Source organism: Ailuropoda melanoleuca, chromosome 6 (genome assembly GCF_002007445.2).
Source record: "Ailuropoda melanoleuca isolate Jingjing chromosome 6, ASM200744v2, whole genome shotgun sequence".
Classification (NCBI taxonomy): Eukaryota; Metazoa; Chordata; class Mammalia; order Carnivora; family Ursidae; genus Ailuropoda; species Ailuropoda melanoleuca.
The window spans coordinates 14106343-14128712 of NC_048223.1; the positions used below are offsets into that span (position 1 = coordinate 14106343).

Sequence of the window (22370 nt, forward strand, 5' to 3'; positions counted from 1 at the left end):
CCCCCGCCCGGGCCCTGCCGCTGCCGCGCCTCTGCTGCCGTCCCGCCCCGCCGGGGCCGCCACCATGGGGCTCTGGCCCGAGTCCGGCGCACGCCAGGGCAGCGACGCCTCTTCGGGCCGAGCCGGCCGCTGTCCCCGCTCCGTCTTCAGCAACATTAAGGTGAGCGCAGAACCCGCGACCGTCGGGGCCCGAGCGGCGCCGGGCGCACCTTCGGCGGGCCCGGGCGTCGGTGCTGCGGAGCCCGAGGAGGGGGCGCCGAGGCGCCGGGGCTTCCCCTCAGCCCCAGGTGCGGCGCTCAGGGACTCACGCCTGGGGGCCCGGTGGGCGCGTGAGGGGCGCTGGGACAGGAGATCTCGCGCCGGGCGGGTGTGTGGCTGTGTGCGCGCGTCTGTGCGCGCTCTCACGCCCTCGTCATGGTAAGGAACCGGGCAATGACAGTACCTGCCTATTGGTTCAGCGCTTCTCAGATGGTCATCGTCCTGCCCTTTGACTGAAAAAGAATGTCTCGCGGGGACTTTGTCGGTCTCCTTCGGGCAGTTAACTTCGGGAAGGGGTGGGCTTGAAAGTGCCGGGAGATGACAGGCTGTGGTTCCTCCGAGATGGAGGTCAGAGCCTAAGTCATCCTGGGGTGGCTGGCAGAAGGGATGTTCCCGTTCCCCAGAAGCAGCAGTGTCTGGGCTGTGCTACCGCTCTGCGCTGCTGCCTGCGAAGTTCAGAATTCCCCCCCGGGGTTGGCAACCAACACTGCGCGCTTCCTGGTCTGGAAATGGCCCCAGGAAAGCAGCGGGCCCTCACAGTATGCTCAGTAACATCGGAGCAGGTGCCTCTCTCCTGGAAAGTTATTGGGAGTGGGTGAGGATGGGGTGTAGGTGGCCGGATGGTGAGGACACTTTCTTCCCCAGGGGTTTGGGGGAATGCTTACCACTTCCTCACACGTCCAGGGGGACCTGGAATCGTTGAATCCACACTCAGGCTCTTTTGCTGGTTCTGCCTGGGCAGAAACAGGTGAGAGATGCACCTGCTGAGAGGGCTGAGCTGCTGTGGTGAGGACTGCAGAGCCCACGTGAAGGCCCCTCGAGGGTAGTGGGGGGTGGGGGGAATGATGCAGAGAGGTTGTTTCCAACAATCATACAGTCAGACAGGGCTAGGTAAAGCCTCCAGTGGTGCAATTAAAGGGAGGGTGGGGAAGAGGTGTCTCTGTGGACTGATTATGTGAGTGTTCAACAGAAAGGGATCTGGAGGTCACAGTGAATCCCACCTATATACTTACTCATATTGTGAGCAGCGGAGCTGGGATCCCCACTCCTGCTTCGGGTCTGTCCCCACACCACAATAAGGAAAGCCTGAGTTGATTCCATGGTTGGATATAAATAAGACACAGAAATTTTGAGATAGTTTCAGATAATCCTCAAATTGGCTCACCTTTGGCCAGACCTGGATGAGAATACTGTGTGCGGTTTTGGTCCCACCATTCAAAAGAGTCTTGCAGAAGTTTCAGCAGAGAACTGTAGAAAATTTGGTGTTGATAAATTAGGGATTGGGAGGAAACTGGGAGCAACAGCTGGGTGGTCCAAAAAGAAAGAGGCCCAGGAGAGAGTCAGGGTGGGGGCACCTCTCCCTATTTCACCAACAAGGGCAAGAGGGGTAGCTTGTCCCAGAAGAGTTTTCTTTTTTTTTCTTTCCTTTTTTAATAATGTTTTTTTATTATATTATATTAGTCACCATACAGTACACCCCTAGCTTTTGATGTAAAGTTCTATGATTCATTACTTGCATATAATACTCAGTGCACCATGCAATACATGCCCTGAGGGTCACCCCCAATGAGATTGATCCATTTAGACCTGCCCTGAGTCCCTAAAATGAGTTTATAGCAGCAGTTTCTTTGAAGATCTATAAAAATGAGATAATGTATTATATGTTGATGATTTAACCACATGTGCCTGAGGCCTGGACCCAGGCCATTTGGCCTCCTAAAGGTTCATACCAGTTAAGAGTTTTTCTTAACTCTAAAAATCAGATCTTACCTCCAGAGTTTAGAGAGATTTCCACTTAGCTTCTCTTAATCAACCTGAAACCAGGTACAATTTGGATATCTCAAGGCAAATCTGGGGCCTGGAATTCCATTAGTTAAACTCACATAAGCTTTTTCTTCCAGAGGGCAGTAGTGGTTGTCTAGGGAATTGTGATCTGTTGGGAGATTCCGTCCTCCCAATGAGAGGTTGGGTGACTGTCCTGCACTCTCTCCCACTGTGTAATGGACTGCATGTGTCTTGTGAGCATGTGTGACATGAGGGCTAACAGGGGACACCCAACCTAAGGACCCATCATTTTCTGGGTTCCTCATTGCTGGGACAGTCTAACCAATTGGCTTTATAACATACCTGCAAAACCCCACATACCATATGGTTTAGGGGAAGGGGATGAGGTCAGGAGACATAGATCCAAGTCAGTCTAACCTCTTACTAGCTAGCGGATGGGGCATTTCTCACCTTTCCTGGGCAGCAGAGTCCTTATGTTAAAAGAACAACAAACAGAAAACAGGTACTATGAATGACTCCTACCTCATGGGGGCTCCTTAAGGATTATGTGGGATGAGGCATAGGAAAAGGGTTTTGTAAACCCTGCAGGACTTTCCAGGATTGGCATCAATAAGATGTCAGTTCTTGCCTCCACAAACAGGAGGCACGTTTAAACACCATTTAGGATCTGTTGTTCCGCCAATTATGGCTCGCATGAGGCATAGTTAATAGATAAGAGAAACCACAGTTAATGTCTGAAATAGATGTAATAGGAGCTAACACTAATGGAGCTATCTGGATGTACCAAGAACTTTGAATATATTCCATCCATAATTAATCCTCATTACGACCCTACCTAGTGGATACTGTTACTGTCCCCATTAATGATGAGGAAAACAAGGCTTAGTGAGGTGTGTGGACACATAGCTAGAAAGGGGTGGAGTGTTGCGGAACAGGGGCTGTGAGACCCAAGGGGCAGAGACTAACCACTGTGCACGCTGCTCTCACCACCACACAGTGCTGCTCAGCTTTGGTTGAGCACGCGGGATTCCTAGAGGTGTGCTTGTTCCTAGGGCTCAGTGCTTCCTTCAGGCCCTGCTGACACACGCATCCCAGCCACGAGCAGGGGTCGAGGTCATGTCTATAGGACGGATGTCCCCAGTCAGTAACAGGCTCATCATACCTTTTCACTCTTCACAACTCTCCCCTAAAGAGCCTGGTGACTCTTACTTATGGAGTGAGGTTTTTGTACTCTCTCCTGGAGGAGTGAATACAATTGTATTTATTCTGGAGACAGGCTGTATTGCCTCTGGCTACAGGACTCTTAAGAAGCGGAAGACCTGCTCACTAGTCATTGTCAGAGAGAACAGTTCATCATCCAGAACTCTAAATTAAAAACAGGTTTATTCAGCGATTATGGGGGTGGGGATGGGGAGGCAGGAGAGAGCCTTTGTGGCTAAGGCATTCTGGCAGTCTCAAAGAGATCTGTTCCTTCTTAAAATGAAATTTGGGGGGCCAAACTGAGGTTATCTTATAAAAGGAGTAGACTATTGGCAATTGCTGCCCAAATTTCAGGAACTCCCACACCTCAGGCCCCAGCATAGGGAAATAGTGTATATCCAGTTGGTGAGGGAAAGTCCAGTGGGGATGGAGGGCAGGGGAGGCACAGTGGGAAGATAGCTTGGCCTGAGTGGCCCAGTGACCTCTGACCTGGGAGGGAGGCCCAAAAATGAGGGAGAGGTATTTTATCCTGGCCTGTGTCTGTAACTTCCTAAGGCCTCTGACCCTCAAATAGGGGGAGACATCTTGGGCTTAACCTCTTGGGCTTAACTTCTTTGTTTCCAGAGGAAAGTGCTAGAGCCCACCAACCTGACTGTTCATGCTTGGGGAAAACACTCTCAAGAGAATCCCTGGGGCCAAGGCTTTCCTTAACTGACCTCATGGGTTAAGAGGTGCCCACTCCTCCTGCTCCAGGGCTGGTGGGTATTTCTCTGATGTTGAGGGCAGCATTTATCTATCCCCTGAGAGGGCCTGGCTTGCCCTGCTTATATGTGGGGGTGTGGGGAGGGGAGAACAATAGGAACTGGTTGGGTGGGGGTCACAGGTCACTCAGACCCTTTTCTCCTGTGATGATACTCAAAGCCCTTCTCCTGAGATGAATTGGGACCTATACTGCCACAGAACAAAGGGAAGAGTGATTTATGTCTCACAATATGGATAGCTCATCTTATCTCTTTCTGATCATTCTCTTTTGTCTGTGACAGTGACTTTTCTTCCATTCTAGGAGACCCAGATATGATGTTGGGATGTTGGGTTGGGAGCATGGCTTCCCCTCACCTTCTTTTCTTCTGTTTGTGGAATGCAGAAGAATGTGGGTGGTCCCCAGTGCAGACCTCCTTCCTCCTTATTCTCCCTCTGAACACTCCTGCTTGGTTTTATCCCGTCCCATGGGTTTAACCACCTCCAGCCCTTGCTTTACCCCACTTTCTGCCTGTGGAGACACTGGCCTGCAGAGAGCTCCAGTTAGGTGCCAAAGCCAGAGAGCTGGACATGGTGAAGCTAAGAAGCTTGGGACGCTTCTGGGCAGTGGCCCCCATTCTGTATCATAAGTTCATGACCATGTCCTTGGGCATTGCACTCTCAGTGTCTGTTGAACAAGGACATAAAGAAATAGCTATGTGAATTTACACTTGTCTGTGCCCCATAGGACCAGCACAGATGGGTTGTCACCATGGTCCTTGGGGACTCCTTTTGAGGGACCATGGGAGAAAGCTGAGTTCTTAGTACCAGACAAAGCTTGATTTATTTTGAGTTTCTCAAAAACTTTTTCTTTTGAAACAATCATCTATTCCTAGGAAAAATAGTATGGAGAGGTGCTATGTACCCTTCACCCAGTTTCTCCCAGTGGTTCTGTCTTAATACTGCACTATAATACCAAAAGCAGGGAAAGGACATTGCTATAATGTGTGTGTGTGGTTCCATGCCATTTTGTCACACATATAGATTTGTGGAACCATCACCCACTGCCTCAAGACACAGAACTATTTCTGTCACTGCCAAGATCTCTGTTGTGCTACTGCTCTGTAGTGAAGCCTGCCCCCTTCCGCCTGACTACCATGACAACCCCCAATCTGTTCTCCATCACGATCATTTGTCATTTTGAGAATATTACATAAATGGAATCATGCAATATGTAACCATTTGAAATCAGCTTTCTCATTCAACTGTCCAGGATGTTGCTTGTATCAATACCTTGTTCCTTTTTACTGAGGAGTTGTATTCCATGGTATGGATATATTGGGATTTGTCTAACCATTCATTCCCCTATTGAGGGACATTTGGGTTGTTTCCACTTTGGGGCTATTACAAGTAGAGCTGCCATGGACAATCATGTACAGGTTTTTGGATAGAGAAAAACTTTCATTTCTCTGGAATAAATGCCCAGGAGTGCATTTGCTGGGTTGGGTGGTAGTTGCATGTTGATTTTTTTTTTTTAAGAAACTGCCCAACTTTTTTCCAAAGTGGCCGTATAATTTTACATTTGCACCAACAATGTGGGAGAGATCCAGTTTCTCTGCATCTTCGCCAGCATTTGGTGTTGTCACTACTTTTTATTTTAGCTATTCAAATAGGTCTGTAGTAACATCTCGGAATGGTCTTTGTTTGCATTTCCCTAACAGCTAGTGATGTTTAACATCTCTTTGTGTGCTTATTTGCTGTGTGTATGTGCTCTTCACTGAAATGTCTGTTCGTATAGTTTGTCCTTTTTCTAATCAGAATTTTTACTATTGTTTTGAGAGTTCCTTAGATATACGAGGTACAAGTCCTTTGTTGGGCATGTGGTTTGCAAATATTTTCTCCCATTCTGTAGCTTATCTTTTTATCCTCTTAACAGGTCTTTCACAGGAAAAAATGTTTGGATTCTGGTGAAATCTAATTTATCGATTTTTCATTGTCTGGATCCTGCTTTTGGTGTATGTCTAAGAAATCTTCACCAAACCTAGTTCCTGAAAGTTTTCTCCTATGTCTTCTTCTAAAAGTTTTATAACCTGGCATTTAAATCTATGATCCATTTTGAGTTCATTTTCATATAGATGTGAGGTTCATCTTTTTTGCGTGTGTGTGTGTGTGTCTATAGTTATCCAATTGCTCCCACACCATTTGTCGAGAAGACTATCCTTTCTCTATTGAATTGTTTTTGCTTCTTTATTGAAAGCCAGGTGGCCATGTTTGTGTGGATTTATTCCGGGTTTTCTGTTACGTTTCATCAACGTGTATGTATATCTCTCCGCCGATACCACACTGTCTTGATTGCTGTAGCTATTCAGCAAATCTTGATGTCAGGTAGAAACTTGATTTTTAGTCTGTAGTGGTATGTGTTTATCTTATGGTTACCATATTTTATAACCCATTCAATTTCCCTTCTACTTCGCCTTTTAGGAAGATTTAAAGACAAATTTAAAGCTCGTTTTTAGTAACTGGATGGGATTTTATGTATTTATGTGCTCCAGCTTTTCTTCTGGGCTTAGCTGAATAGTTGTCTTTTCTTTTGAACTTGATTTGTTAGTCTATATCCTAAACCTTTTTCATTCTCAACAACAGCCTTGCGGGGAGGTTTTAGCATCTCTATTTCACACTTGAGGAAATGGAGGCTCATTCAAGACCATCTGTCCAGTAAATAGCAAGCAGGAATTCCCTCACAGGGTCAGCTCACTCCCCAGCCCTCTTCTTCCCATGGCCACAGAATGCCTCTCAGTTCTGGATTCTCTAATCCGTGAACATTTGGGCCTGAGCTCAGTGACCTCTGAGGTCCTCGCAAGTTCTCAGATTCTCATCTCATGCTGTTAAGTTGCTGATGGAGATGAGACTGGGAGCAGGGCCAGTTGGGTCTGAGTTTTGCTGGGAGACCTGCTATGAAACCTGGCAGAAGTGGAGGGTGCAGACTGGCTGGTTGTCTTTGATCAATGCCCAGCTCTCTCAGTGTAGAGGACCTTCATTCCCGGGGGTGTGTCCTCCTGTTTGGGATGGATTACATTTGATCAGGGTGGGGAACGAAACCAAGGCAGGGAGTGTCAGGCTGCACTGTGGGTTGAAGGATGGGTAGATACTCCAGTGAGCAGCCTTCTCCCAGAGCCTGTCATCCCAGCCTCTTTGCCCTATTGAACAAGATGCTCGGGAGCCTCAGGGGAAATGCTGGAGGCTCTGGCATGGCTGGGGGGAGGAGCACCAGCCTGGGACACTAACCCCAAATGAACTGGGGGGCAGTCAGTCTGGTCAGCATTGATGCTGGCTCCCCACAGGGCTGCCTCCCCTGCCACCCAGAAAGTAGGCACACTAACCCCTTGTTAGAAATTTAGTGCACACCTGAGTCCCGTAGGAATCTGGGAGTTCTGGTAACAAGTTTCATTTTGTTTCATCAAACATCAGTAATACCTACTTATGTTCCAAAGAATGTTTCATCTAACATCCCTGGGAGATGCTGGCCTAGAGCACAGAAGGCCTCAGTTAAAATGCAGGTGTCATTAGGGAGGGCTGTAGTAAGCCAGTGTTTGTCCAGCTGCCCCACGAAGATGCCCTGAATTCTAGGAGACAATGAACAGGTTTTCACATAGGGGTAGACAAGAGGATGAGTGGATGAACCATGAGTATTACCCAGTATCCCAAATATCCCAGTATTCTGGGATATTTTATGTTTTCTCTTAAAAACAAGTGAATTTTATGTTGTCCTCCGCAGTGTAGCTATGTGTTTCCAAATATGTTTTATTTCCCCCCAAATCTTGGAGTAACAGTGATGCTCTAGGAAGCTATGCTGTGTCTAGCTCATGTCTCCTAAATGTGACTCCCAAATGTGGTAGAGTGTACCAACTTTGGGAAACACAACACAGGTAGACCTCAAGTCAGACTAGTTTATCCGGTTAGTTCACTCAGCCAGCTTGTTAAGCGCAGAGGGAACGGTACCTAGAAAGTTTAAGTGGGACAGATATGGGGTGTGGATGTCAGACAATTTCTGGGCTGATCCCTATGGGACACCCAAGAGACGAGCTGGCTAGAGAATGTACTAAGCTCCCTGTGGGCTTGGAGGAAAAGGATGGTGGCAGAAGGAAAGGGCGGGGAGGACAGCAGGCTTCCTGAGTCACCCTTGCCCTGCATAATGGGCTGCCAATGAGTTTGCAGGATGGGACATTTTTAAATATTTTATTTATTTATTTATTTATTTATTTATTTATTTATTTGAGAGAGAGAGAGAGAGACAGCATGAGCAGGGGGAGTGGGAGAGGGAGAAACAGGCTCCCTACTGAGCAGGGAGCCCAATGTGGGACTCGATTCCGGGACCCCAGGATCATGACCTGAGCTGAAGGCAGACGCTTAACCTACTGAGCCACCCAGGTGCCCAGGATAGGATTAAGCTGACTACTTTCTCAGTTCCTTTTACATCCTTCCTGCCTTGTGCCTCAGGCCCTTTTGAAAACTTCCTGCTTTGCCTTTGATTCTCAGTGCATTAGAGGGAAGAGGAGGGAGCTGAGCATTGGTGCAGGAGCCTGGGGCTCACTCACTCAGAAGCCTTTACTGGGCATCCACCATGTGAGGCTCTGTACCAGGTATTACTGTTTGCTCTTGGCTCCCTAAGAGACTCCCAAGTTTCCAAGAAACAAGGGTATGTAAATTCCCTGCCTCTCAACGTGACCACCGGCCTTGTTTTGCCCAGTACTGAGGCAGTTTCTGGGACACAGGACTTTCAGTTTTAAAACTGGAAAAGTTCTGGACAGGTTGGGGCCAGTTGGTCACCCTGCTGCCTCCACAGTATGACATTGTACAAGAATGGACTTCCACCTTGACTGTGGGGCAGCGGAGCCACTGTTGGAGGGTCAGGGATGGTGCCTGGTGATGGAAATAAACCTCAAGGATCTATGGCAGGAAGGGATTGTAGTCTTCCAAAGAGAAGATGAGCAGGAACCAGGACACTGGTGGTGGGGCTCATGGAGCAACAAGCCCCATTACTCCTTATTTGTACGCAGAAGTCCTCCTGCCCAGTCCTGCCTTCATTGCTCATCATGATTCCGACAGCATTTGTAACATCTCGGGGTATAGAATCCGTACAAGTGATGATAAAACTGACCTGTGGAAAGACAGTGCTTCTTGGCTTATAGAATTGTTGAATTTCATAATTGAATGTGACAAGAAAGATCATCTGCTCAAAGAGGCAGGAATTCTCTTGATGATGTCCTTACCTCTGTTTGCATAGCCCTAGTAATGGGGAATTCACCACCTCACAAGGCAGGTCCAGGAACTGGTAGCACCACAGGCTTTAAGTCTCTCCTGTGTTGAGGTGAAATCTGCCCCTGCCCTTCCATGCACGTCCCCAGAGGGAAGCTAGCAGAACCCCCTCTTCCTGGTCACTGTCCTTGATATTTCCAGTAGAAAGCAGTCTCCCCTCTCCCATAAGTCCCTCTAACTGGGGAGCTGCTCAGCAGGGTTGAAATGGAAAGCCTGGTGGTCTGGGCTACCTTCCTCTGAAAGCCGAACCAGGCTCTGAAGTTGGGCATTGCTAAGGGGTGTGTGTGGTCCCCCATTCTTGTTGTCCCCGATCACAAAGATTTTTTTTGGTGGTTCTAGTCACTGCAAGGAGTTTGGTCACCACTCATGAAGGAGCCTCCAGCTTTTTGGAGGCTGGTGGGCCCTGAGTTTACTGGAACCAGCAGAGATCTTCCCATGATGGGGACCTCCACCCCATCAGACCCTGCAAATTTGTTATGCCCTCATCAGCTGCAAGGCCTGCCCCAACCCATCTCTCACACTCTTCCTCCTTATCCCCATCTTCTTCTGTTGTCACCTCCAGCTCTTACTTCCCCTGGACTCTGCAGGCCTTCATGGAGTGTCTGTGCCAAGCCTGGAAGAGCCCTGGATAAACATTGTCTATCCTCTGGCCTCCAACTAGATGACATCTCTCAGGAGGAAGTAGACAAGAGGCTCACTGGGAACTCCATCCTGACTTTATCACCAGAGGGTCCAGCAGAGACCCTCACAGAGGGATCTGGCCTAATGCTAGCAGGAACATACCTGTGGGATGTACTCCAGGGATACACCACACACATCCCTCCCATCCCAAGATGGCAGGGCCAAATTAGTATAGAACCAGCTCTGTCTCTTGGGCCATCTTCCACCCCTGGACCTTGTCACTGACTTGGAATGTGAGCCTACAGGGCCTTGTCATTGTCCATTTGGTTTCACATTGCCCCTGCCATCAGGAGGCTGTCCTCCTAGGCTCACCGCAGCCTGGGGCTCCTTCTTCTTCACACGCAGCATCCCAGGAACATCCAGGAACATACGCACATCCCAGTGCAGTGAATCAATATGTAAACTTAACATATAAGCATGTAAAACTAACAAGGAGTGAGGACAAGCCTGTTTTGGTTGACTGAAAATCACAAATTTTCAGAATTCCCACCCTCAGCAACACATTTTTATTAGTAACAATTATGATATGGTTTTCTGAGCTATCATCACAAAGATAGATACATTTTATTAGGGCATGTATGTATGGGAAAATATATGGGGGCATATGAATATTTAATTGTGAATGCAGATGCATTTTGGGGAACCTATTATGTGCCAAATTTAGTGAAATAATAAGTGGACCTTTCAGAAATGCTATCTGACTAAATCCTACCTCCTATGCTCCGAGATGCATAGTATCCACATTTTATAGTGGAGGAAACTGGCAGACAACTCATGGGAATTACCACATTACACAGTGACAAAGCTGGTATTTGGGGACTCTGTCTTCTGACTTTTTCCTCTATGGCCGCTTCCTGCATCACACCACAAATCACAACCAGCTGGGTTGCCTGGGTGGCTCAGTTGGTTAAGCGTCTGCCTTCAGCTCATGACCCCAGGGTCCTGGGATTGAGCCCCATGTGGGGCTCCCTGTTCATCTCCCTCTGCCCCTCTCCCCACTCATGCACGCCTGCGTGTGTGTGTGTGTGTGTGCACACATGCACATGCGCATGTGTGCTCCCTCACTCTCTCTGAAATAAATACATAAAATCCTTAAAAAAAATAATCCCAACCAGCTGAGCCAGAGCTTTGCTACTTTATACTAACAGGGGCTACTTATTTATATTTATTATTTTATTTTCCCAAGCCAAACTTGACAATGGTGGCCCTGAAAGTCCTCGTTCCTCAGCTTTCCTCTTTCCTCTCCCCCATGCTCATAAGGCTAGACAGATACTCCAGCTGTACAGTGCACAAGTACTTAGACCAGGGACCCAGCCTGAAGGTGGCTTAGAAACACTTCCTAAAGAATAAATGGAAACCCGATCAGCTGAACAGCATTTTATTATGTGACTCATATGCCCAGAAGCTTATAATGAGGAAATGACTTGTATATCTAGCAATGGAAGAGTCAGATACACCAGCGGACCTCCAACCATGGAGTATTTACAAATTATTTTTTAAAGTTTTCTTGAGAATAGTTTAAACGTGGGGAAAGGGTTCGTCCTGTAATCTAAAGCAGAGGCTGCAGGATAGGCAACTATATGTAGAGATGATCCAAATTTTTAAGTCACAAGAAGACTTGAAGAGGGTACACGTAAACAGACAGTTCTCTGTGTGAGAAACCTACAGATGGTTTCGTTTTCCTCCTTTGTGACTTTCCGTGTTTTCCATTTTTCTATGGTAAACATGTCCTGTACTTATAATTAGAAAAAACTGCCAATTAAGAAGCCATAAAGTCTGTGGTGCCACCCACGCCCCCCCTTTGCTGGATGCAGCGAGACATTCGTTGTGGGATATGAAACGCCACATAAGATGGGAGGTGTCTGGTCTCCAGGTACCTAAGGATGGACCAAAGATGAAGCCAGGATGGCTGGCGGGGGCGTGGGCTTCTCTAGAAGGACATTCCTGCAGTTCCCATCACTGTTCCCACTGCGTTATTACATTTGTTATTGCATTTGAGTCTTCCGGCTCCTCAGAGTTGCAGATAAAGTCAGATAACAATACTTTAACTCTTTTTTTTTTAAGATTTTATTTATTTGAGAGAGAGAGCACAAGCTGGGAGAGGGGCAGAAGGAGAGGGAGAAGCAGACTCCCCGCTGAGCAAGGGAGTCTGGGCTTGACCCCAGGACCCCAGATCATGACCTGAGCCAAAGGCAGACACTTAACCGACTGAGCCACCCAGGTGCCCCAACAATACTTTAATTCTTAAAGAGAGATAAAACTATGGAACATTTTCTTCTCTGGGAAGATTTGAGAGGCGTTTCTCTGCTTCCCTCTCTGCTCTTCTGGTGCCCACTCCCAGTGGCTGGCTCAGAGCTTGGGAATCTAGCCCTAAGGTTGGCCAAGTATCTTAGGGAAGTGAGTGTATCTGATGGGCTCCATGCCATGAAGGAAGAGTGGGCCTGAGGGAGAGGCAGTGAGGATAGAGGCTGGGACAAGAACTGCTAAGTGCTGCCTGGGGTCTGGTCCTGAGCCTGGACTTTTACACCTAGGAGTATGTGGGGACATCTTGGGTGGGTTTTCACCCAGTCATTTGGTAAGCCTTGATTAACCACCCCCTGTTTGTAAGGTAGCACTCTGCAAGTATTGTATTCAGCAGGGCTTTTGAAACCCTGAGGCTGGGAATGGTGTCAGGATGGCTGCCTAAAGTGCATTCATTTTGTTCATTCATTGTGCATCATGTTATTATTGATCACCTACCATCAACTATTGAAGATACAACGATGAACAAAAAAGAGTGGTCTATGCCCTCTTGAGAAATACAGGTATTAGTGATAACACAGGTAGCAAAGATGACATGGGGAGTTGGCCCTCAGACTGATGCATAAAGCACAGGCCCCCTGGTGAGAATGGAACTAATAAAACTCTACCCACCACCCTAGGGACAGTGAAGAGACTTACCTCTAACAGGACCTCTGGGTGAAATAATTCCTCTAAGAAATCATAACCCCAAGTCTGTGCCACATAGAATTAAAAACAGAATTTAGGGGCGCCTGGGTGGCACAGCGGTTGAGCTTCTGCCTTCGGCTCAGGGCGTGATCCCAGCGTTATGGGATCGAGCCCCACATCAGGCTCCCCTGCTATGAGCCTGCTTCTTCCTCTCCCACTCCCCCTGCTTGTGTTCCCTCTCTCGCTGGCTGTCTCTATCTCTGTCAAATAAATAAATAAAATCTTTAAAAAAAATAAAAAAAAAATAAAAACAGAATTTATACAATCCATGTGGTATGGGAATCTCTAAGGAAATAAAGTAGCAAAGAAATTGTTTTTAGGCTGGCGGTTAACTCTTTGCCATCTGGTAGACACAAGAGTAAAACCACTCTGGAAGGTTGTTTCTATAATCTAGACCAACCAAAATTCCTAAGAGAAGACAATGCTCTTGGAAGAAAGGCTTACAACAAAAAGTTACACAAGGAAATGATCCACCATAAGCAACAGGCAGCAGATATATCAATGAGGAAAATTAGCACCTCTAGATTTTGAGATAATGGAACATTCTGAAAGAGACTATTAAACCATATTAAAATGTTTAAAGAGGTGTAAGAAGAAATAGAAAATACCAGGAAAGAATAAACACTATGAAAAAGGAATGGGCAGTTTTGAGAAACACGTGGGAATTCTAGAAATGAAAAACATAGATATAAAAAGTAAAAATTCAGTGAATGGTTTAAGCGCAGATTAGATAATTTCCCAATTTCCAACCCTTAACTTAATCACATCTGCACTTAATGATAATTCGTAAGTGGAAGATAGGATTGAAGGAGTCACCCTGAATACGGCACAGAGGAATAAAGAAGTAGAAACTGAAAGACAGGTTGAAAGATATAGAAACATTAAGTACAAAGTCCAATAGAAGTCTGAAATGAGTACCAAAGAAGAGAGTCGAATGAAAAGGTGACCGACAATATTGAAGAAATGACAGAGAATTCTCAGAATTGAGAAAATATATTGTACTGCAATATTAAAAAAAGCACAGTAAATTCTGGCAGGAATTTACAATAAAAGCACACCTCTATGTAGTATACCGAAATTGCAGAACAGTAAAGACAGAAAAATTTTAAGAGCTCTAGGTTGAAATTGCAGATTACTTATAAGAATCAGTAATTAGACCAACACCAGTCTTCTCAAAATAAATAATCAATACTAGAAAATAATGGAATAATTTTCAGAATGCTAAGAGAAAATTACCACCAAATTCAAATTTTATAACTAAAAGAAATTCAAGAAGAGAAATTAGAGATTTTCAAACAAAAGCAGAGAATTTACTGATCATGAGTCCTCACTAAAATAAAGAAGGGTGAAATTCATAAAGCAAGAAATAAAACACAGAAGAAAAGGATAGGATGCAAAAAGTGGTAATAATTATTAATTGTAGGTAGACAAAAATAATAATGATTTATGGAGGGCAGAAAAGATGGAAGTAGGATAGTATACACCATTCATATGAAAAATTAGGGAAAATTGGAGTTAAATCTTAAGTCCTTGGCTTGTTTGGGGGGAGCAGAGTGGAAAAATTAATTAACTTTAGTCTTTGCTAAATCAGTTATGTATGTTAAAATGCATGGGTAATCATGAACAGGAAAGACATTGAATGTAAACCTTCCAAAGCAGAAGAGAGTAAAAAGTTGAAACCTAGTCAAACCAATAGAAGGCTGGAAAAGAGAGAATAAAAGGCCAAAAATAAAGATAAATAAAAATAAAAACAAAAAAACATCATGGAAATAGGAGCACAATAAAATGAGGTAGATATAAACCTAGTTCTGTCAGAAATTACAACACATGAAAACAGACCACTCTCACCATTTCAGAGCTAGAGAATCTCAGACAGGATTGATACAGAGACAGAGAGAGACAGAGACGGAGAGGTGAGGGGAGAGAGAGAGGGAGGGCGGGGGGGGGGGAGAGAATCTAGTTAGATGCCCTTTAAAAGAAAAAGTTGAAAATCAAAGGACAAAAGAAAAGATATCAGGAGAATGTCAACTGAAGAAAGGATTATCTACTTTGATAAAAAGAAGAGTTCTTTAAGGCAAGAAGAGTGGTAAATTGTGAGATGCTTGCAATGTCTAAAACTGCCTTAGAGACCAATATCTAGACCGTACAGCATCTCCTAACAAGAGAGAGACAAGGACCACAATAGAAAAATGTGTGAAGATTTGGGCAGGTGGCCTGGAGTGCCAGCTGGGCCCTGTGTACCTTCTGTACTTTTCTCTGAAAGTCACCACCAGTATCTTACACGATAAACCTGTCCTCTTCATGGCTGAGTCATGCTCGGCAACCAGCATACCTGCTGCCCTTCCTTTAGTTCCACCTTGAAATAATTCCAGGGCAGGACTCTGATTGGCTCTGCTGGATCCTGCTCCCCTCCCTGAGGCAGGACAAGGTCCTCTGACAGGGGGCTCCTCCTGGATCCTTGTGGTTGAATAGGGGCCCTTCTCTAGAACAGGGAGGAGGGCAGTGCTGGTCTCAGGAGGAGGGCTGAGCAGACAAGAATATTGAGACTTCCTATGAGGAGGCAGAGAATACACTTCTAGGAGACACTGAAAAGGAGGCGACATGGTCCTGCTGAGGGAAAAGAGGTAGCCTCTTTTTTCCCCATCACTGCTGGGGAAGAGGGGAAGGATCCTGGATGAATCAGCGTTTGTATTAGTTTTTTACTCCTGTTGGAACAAATCACCATAAAACTTAGTGGCTCAAAACAACACAAATTTACTGTCTTACGGTTCTGCAAGACTGAAGACCTACAGTCCAGGTGTTGGTAGATCTGAGTCCTTCTGGAGGCTTCAGTGGAGAATCTGTTCCCTTGCCTTTCCTAGCTTCAAGAGACCACCTACTTCCTTGGCTTGTGGCTCCTTCTTCCTCAGAGTTGGCCGATGAGCATCTTAAAATCTCTCTTCCTCTCCCTTTGTTTCTGACTCTGACCGTCCTTCCTCCCTCTTATAAGGATCCTGTGATTACATTGGGTCCACCCTGATAATCCAGCATAATCTATTCTAAAAATTGTAATCACTTCTGCTAAGTCCTTTTTGCCATGTAAAGCAACGTATTCACTCGTTCTGAGTATTAGGGGATTCAGACACTGGAGAGGCCATTGTTTTGTCTGTCTCCGGGTTTGATCAAACCAGAGCCTATAGAAGATACACATACATGTGTATATATATATATGTATTTCAAGGAATTGATTTATACCGTTGTCGGGGCTGGATAAGCGAATCGAGAATTCATAGGGCCCACAGTCGGGAAAAGATCATCACAGGCATTGGGACGAAGCTCCTATTTAGAGGAATCTGTATTTTTCATTCTCTCCCTCCCTCTCTTCGTCTCTTTCTCCCTCCCTCTCTCCCTGCCTCTCTCTGTCTCTCTCTCTCTCCCTCTCACACCTTCTTTTAAGGCTTTCTGATTAATTGAACCAGGTCCACCCCGATTATCTAAGATAATCTTCCTTATTTAAAGTCAACTTGCTATATGTTGCAATGACATCTGCAGATTTCCTCCACAGCAACACCCACGTTACTTTGGTTAAATACCCGGGGACTGTAGCCTAGCCAAACTGACCCATCAAAAACATTGTCACAGGGTCAAAGGGCAGTGACATTAGTACCTGCACATGACAGAATGTGGCAGCAGCAGGCACAGGGCTCCAGGAGAGGTGAGCACCACTGGGAAATAGACAATCCCCCCAGAAGGGCTGCAGGGGCCAGAGGGGCCAGAGGGGCTTTGCTGAAGTCACTGAGGGGAGGAAGGTGCGTTTTGGAGTGAGCTGCTGCAAGGAGGCCTAGAATGGGGCATTCCGTCTACTTCTTCCCATGACTGGAGTCTCTTTCCATCCTCAACACAGATCAGCATATCGCCAGTGCCTAGATGCCCCTTCCTTGTGTTGCTTATCAGTGTTTGTTCTGTGATCTGCCATGGAGGTCACAGGCCTCTGGGCTGCAGACATGAATGGATAGCGGTGCTGGAAAGGTGGGTGAGCTCATGTCTGCTGCTCCGAGGGCTGTAGCTGGTAGGCGTCAAGTATTTGCTTAGCTAATATTTTCCCGTCTAGGGATGCTTATTGATGATTTCATTCATGAGTCTGAAACCTGCAGGTAGAAATCCCAGCCAAAACAAACCAGGTGTGGATGACGAAACCACATTCCCTTGCACTTGCCTTCAACACCGTGGGATAGTCAAAGGAATCGGGAGGTGGACGGAATTACACAGCCAGGGCTAGTGTGCCGGCCTCCCCCGGCAGTGCAGCCGGACCCTCAGCATGTGAAGAGACCGCGTGTCCAGATGGCCAGGTAGCCAAGGAAAGTGCTGAGAAATCATGAGATTACCTCAGGTTTACCACATTTTCTTTCTTCCTTTCTTTCTTTCTTTCTTTCTTTCTTTCTTTCTTTCTTTCTTTCTTTCTTCCTTTCTTTCTTCCTTCCTTCCTTCCTTTCTTCTTTCTTTCTTTCTTTCTTCCTTTCTTTCTTTCTTTCCTTCTTTCTTCTTTCTTTCTTTCTTTCCTCCTTTCTTTCTTTCTTTCTTTCTTTCTTTCTTTCTTTCTTTCTTTCTTTCTTTTCTTTCTTTTTCTTTCATGAATTTGCACACAGAGGTTGGGCCTTGTCTCCAGGAAAGAGATGTCTGGAAAGAAGGATTTAGGTTAAAGCTCAGGAGGACCCACTTGAGTCTGAGGCGGTAGTTCCCTAAGTGTGTCCCTGTACTGGCAGCATCAGCATCACATGGAGTTTGTTATAAATGCAGGTTCTTGGGCCCTATCCCCGAGCTTCTGAATCTAAAACTGGAGGAAGGGTCCAGCTGGCTGTTTCAGCAAGCCCTCTGTGTAATTCTGATGCGCCCTGAAATTCTAGAACCTCTACTCTGAGGCAAGACACATGTCAGGACACTGATTCACATGTAGAGGTCACTGGGATGTCTGTGATATCTTTGTCCCCCAGATACTCACTAAAGCGACTGATAGGAAGTAATCAATTAAACTGAAATGGTTGCCAGGGAGTGTCTCTAATGTGGAGCCATAGTTGATGGGAGGAACTTTGGGGAGCTTCCTGCTGCGTGTAGCCTGGGACAAAGCCAAGGGCTATGCAGGTCGGGCCCTGAGACCTGCCCCTGGGCTGGGAGAAAGGAGGTTGGGGAGGGTGCAGAGGGCAGAGCCTTCTCAGCCTGGAGGAGCATTGCCTACCTCATGTTGGAATTCAGAGAATCTCCAGAGGCGCTCTGGGCCCATCGACTTGCTGTGCTAGGCTGAGCTTCATCTCAATCTTTTTTACCCCAGGTAGTTTGGAGATGGCAAATGTTCTCAGGTCAGGGATGTTTGAACTCATGTTATTTATAGCTTAAAATTAAATACTGTAGGTAAACAGAGAACTTGAGAAATTGGCTTGCTTTCCCACGTGCCCCCACTCCTTCCCTCATTTCCTGTATTTAGACGGGACATGTCACAGAGCACGGAAGACCTTGATGCCCTGGGTGAGGCCTCCCAGCAGTGGAGGAGATCACTGCAGCATAGTCCCCCTGTCACTCCCTGGAGTCCTGGGCAGTGGGTGTGGGAGGGAGTGCCAGAGGGTGTGGGTAGCAGGGAAGGATGTTCTGGTTGCTTTTATCTAAACACGGCTTTCCGATGGGAAAGACGCTAGCATGCCTTCTTGACTTCCTGCCTTGACCTCTCATGTAACAGTTTCCTTTCTTCTCGAACACCAGCCTAAGACCTGAGGAAATTTTCCAAGAGAGGCTTTGGGCATTTCCTGCGGTGCTGACTGACACCCTCTCTTCTCTTTGCCTGAAGACTTGTTCCCACCCAGTTTCTTCTACCCTTCCCTGTGCAGGCCTGCCAGTGTTTTCTCCCTCTTAGCCCTCGAACTGGGAGGAAGGCAGACAGAGGGGAGGGGAGAGGGGACACCTTAGGAGACACACAGGAAAGTCAAAGAGGTGAGGTCACAGAAGGAGTGGCCCTCTGTCTGCAGAAGTCCAGCAGTGACTTGAAGCAATGGAGAGAGTACAGCTGGAATAGGTGCCCCGGGCCGTGTGCTGGCGAGAATGACTGCAGAAGACCACGGACATCCTGGTGCACTTTGGTGGTAAAGCTGCCCGCCCCTCGAGGCTGAAAACTCAACGTGGACTAAGTCATGTATGTTGTTGGCAACCAGCCTGCCTCTGTCAGGCTCCAGATCCTTCATCTTTCACATTAGACTTCCTGTGTCCCGGAGAGCTGTGCAGCCTTCTGATTCTCCTGCAAATTGAGCAAGTGAAGTTCTATTGGGAGGTATTCCCCAAGGCTCCATTTCAGGCAAACACTCCATCTCACAGATGGTAACTTGAGGCTGTGTGGAGCCTAACAAGGCATAGCTCATCTGGCCTCAGGGAAAAGGAGCGAAAGGTAAAAGAGCGTAGTGTCAACATTGCATAAAGCCCAAGGGGGGATTTATTTCAAAACCCTGTGTGTAGCTACAAAGTTACCATATTTTGGGGATTGGTCCTTGGATTCCATACAGTCCAAAGGATCTTATCCTTTCTTCTTGGGTGTGAGGTTGAATAGCTGTCGCCACTCACCCAGATCTCTTGTCTTTTGAGTTCCCTCCTTCCCTTTCCTTGATCACTCACCAGCCCCCACTTCCACTTAGTCATCCAGTCACTGCCTTCCCTGGAGCTTTTCTCCTGCTGACGTCCACTGGCCCATGGCCAGTCCCTGACGGGAGGCTGCTTCTACCTGTTCCAAGACCTTGCATGGGCCTACGTGCCTCTAGTCTTCCTTCTCTCTCCTCTATTCCTCATCTTGTTACTGGTTAACCTGTCTAAAAATGGTTGACAAGCATTATTGCTGCCCGCAGCTATTCAGTAATGGCCAAAGAGAGAGAGAATTCTGTGGCTCTCCGTGGGCACCGGTCCTCTTTCCTGACTTGGTTTTCTCCTCTCACCTAACCAAGAACTCTCTGAGACTAACCAGATCATTTCCTGACCCCTAATCCTGTCATGCTTTCGTTTTTCCACTCCTCATCTTGTCTCCTGGGCTAGGATGACCCTTTGTTCCTCTCTACATTCGGACATTCTCCTCGTCCTCAAACACCCAGCTCTGACCTCATTTCCTCCAGGGACCTCTCCCTCGCCTTCTCATATTCCAAGCCTCTGGCACCATTACTTGTATGGCTGCTCTAGCAGTTGCCATATCACCTCGAGAGTAGTTACTACTATACATCTGCCTCATCTTATTAAAAAACTGCCCCCAGAGGGGTCTGTCCCTGCTTGGTCCTTGGTCTCCCCTGGAATATGCTTGGCCCATGACGGTATTCAATAAATATCTGCTTATCACATTATTTTTAATGTTCCTTCTGGGCAAAACTAGCAAATAATGCAACGCCCCCGCAAGACACACACACACACACACACACACACACACACTCACAGCCCCCAATAAAATCTGTCAGAGCTGGCAGGCCAAAGGAATCGTAAACTGTGTCTGCACCTTTGCCAGAGGGAGGCGCTGTTTCAGTCATAGGGGCACCCACATTCAGTGAAGGGTAACTTGACTTGTGTTTTGAACTAAGTGAGGTCTTTAGGAGTTGACCCACCCCTCCCCCGCCTCTCCCATATAACCCCGACTGCCCTGCTATCACAAGTGTGATGGCATTAAAGTGATGGGCAAACAGAGCTTGACAGGGAAATCAGAGTTAGGCTGACGAGGAGTCAAGGGAGGGCAGGGTGCAGGAGAGTGTTCTAGGCAGAAAGCAGCATGCACCGGGGGCAGAACCCCCATGCAGAGAGACACAGGTGCCTCCCGGAGCCAGCCATGCAAAGGAAGGAGGCCTCCTACAGGTGCCTACATGCTGGCAGGCATGGGTTTGCAAGAGTCTGGAAGAGCAAGTCAGTCTGGAGCTGTATCCTGTACAGGTTCTAGAAAAAGTGGGGAGTAGATACTATTCTCTGGCCTGTGGCAAAATGCCTGCCGACGGACTCCCTGATCCTGGTGACAATTTGCTGTCAGCCAAGAAGACAGGTCATTCTATGTGACAGCTTTGAAAGGTAGGAGGAGGAGAGAAGGAGCACCTCCTCCCCCCTCTGTTTTGCATGGACTTCCTGTAACTATTGGCTCACATGGAACGGAGGTCCTTGTATTTGGGGGAAATTCTCATGGACCCTCCAGCTGTGGCTAGAAGGCAGAGGAACCTGAGAACGAGCAAGGAGACACCCATGTGGGGGAGAGGACCCTAAAGGCAAGACAGGTCAAGGATGGGAACAGGGGTGAGGCAGGAAATGGGTGCCCAGAACAGGAGGCCTTGGCAGTTACTGTGTTTGTCCACAGTGGACAATAAGTGAGTAATAGAGGAATGAAGGAAATAGCTGGGTGAATTTGGAGGGACTTAACAATTAAAAAATAAAGCAACCTGCTTCCTCAGGCACCTGGAAAACAAGTGAGAGCACCCTCCCTGGAGCTGGGGCAGGAATATGGCAGCCCAGGGGAGGTCAAACAGGTTTCTGTGAGGGTCAGTTGAGGACAGCTGGACCAGAGGGACAGGATTCTGTCACTGAACCGAGGAGATGAAGACCAAGGGGGCTGCAGATTCAGTGATTGGCAGAAGGCCTTGATATTCCTTGGCTTGTAGACATGTCAGTCCATTCTCTGCCTCCATTGTCTTGTGTATCTCGGTATCCAGATTTCTTCTCATAAAGGACACCAGTCATTGGATGGGGGCTCATCCTATTCCAGTATGACCTCAGCTTAACTCGTTTACATCTGAAAAGAGCCTATTTCAAAATAATGTTACATTCACAGGCACCTGGAGTTAGGGCTCTGACCCTAACATAATCCAAGGATATCCCCAGCAAGGAGGCTGGGGGCAATATCAGTGGTAGGGAGTGTCCTTAGTACTTCGCTGTGTGTTTCAGAGGCAGAGGGAGTCGGTCATAGAGAAACATGCGATCAGTCATGAAGACCATAACAAGAAGTGTTGGGGGACAGCACTGTAGGTGGTATAGTCCTTCGGGTCCGTGTCTTTGATATTTTGACTCTCATGGGTCAGTGAGGGGTACTGAGACTACCAGGGTACATGCCCCTCTTGTGAACTACAGGAGGTCAAATGGCAGAATCTGGAATCATGATCGTAGCTGAGCACTTAGAGAAGACCTTTTATTGCCTTGAGGTATCTGAGGGGATGGAGAAATTCGAGTGTGGGACAAAGAGCCCTTCCTTCCTGCCATCCTTCTACCTGCCACCAGATGAACAGAGGGAGGGAATACTCCAGAGGTGCAGTGATTTTCCTATGTAGCAGCAATCAGTTCACTCTGTTGCAGGCTGGGTTTTCCTTCCCCCCCCCCCCGAATGTCTTATCCTAGCTTCCAAGGGCCTACTCCACTTGGGGCCAAGGTTTTAGGGGGCTGCA

General features: G+C 47.1%; 1 protein-coding gene across 1 annotated transcript in view; it reads left to right on the forward strand.

Annotated features, from left to right (window-relative positions):
* The first annotated feature begins 6 nt into the window (after positions 1–6).
* SLCO2A1 (solute carrier organic anion transporter family member 2A1) overlaps positions 7–22370 on the forward strand; it is a 79436-nt gene continuing 57072 nt past the window's right edge. Inside the window, exon 1 of the mRNA XM_034661976.1 lies at positions 7–160. Coding sequence (XP_034517867.1) covers positions 65–160 — 96 coding nt within the window. The 5' untranslated portion in view covers positions 7–64. The remainder of the gene's footprint in view (positions 161–22370) is intronic.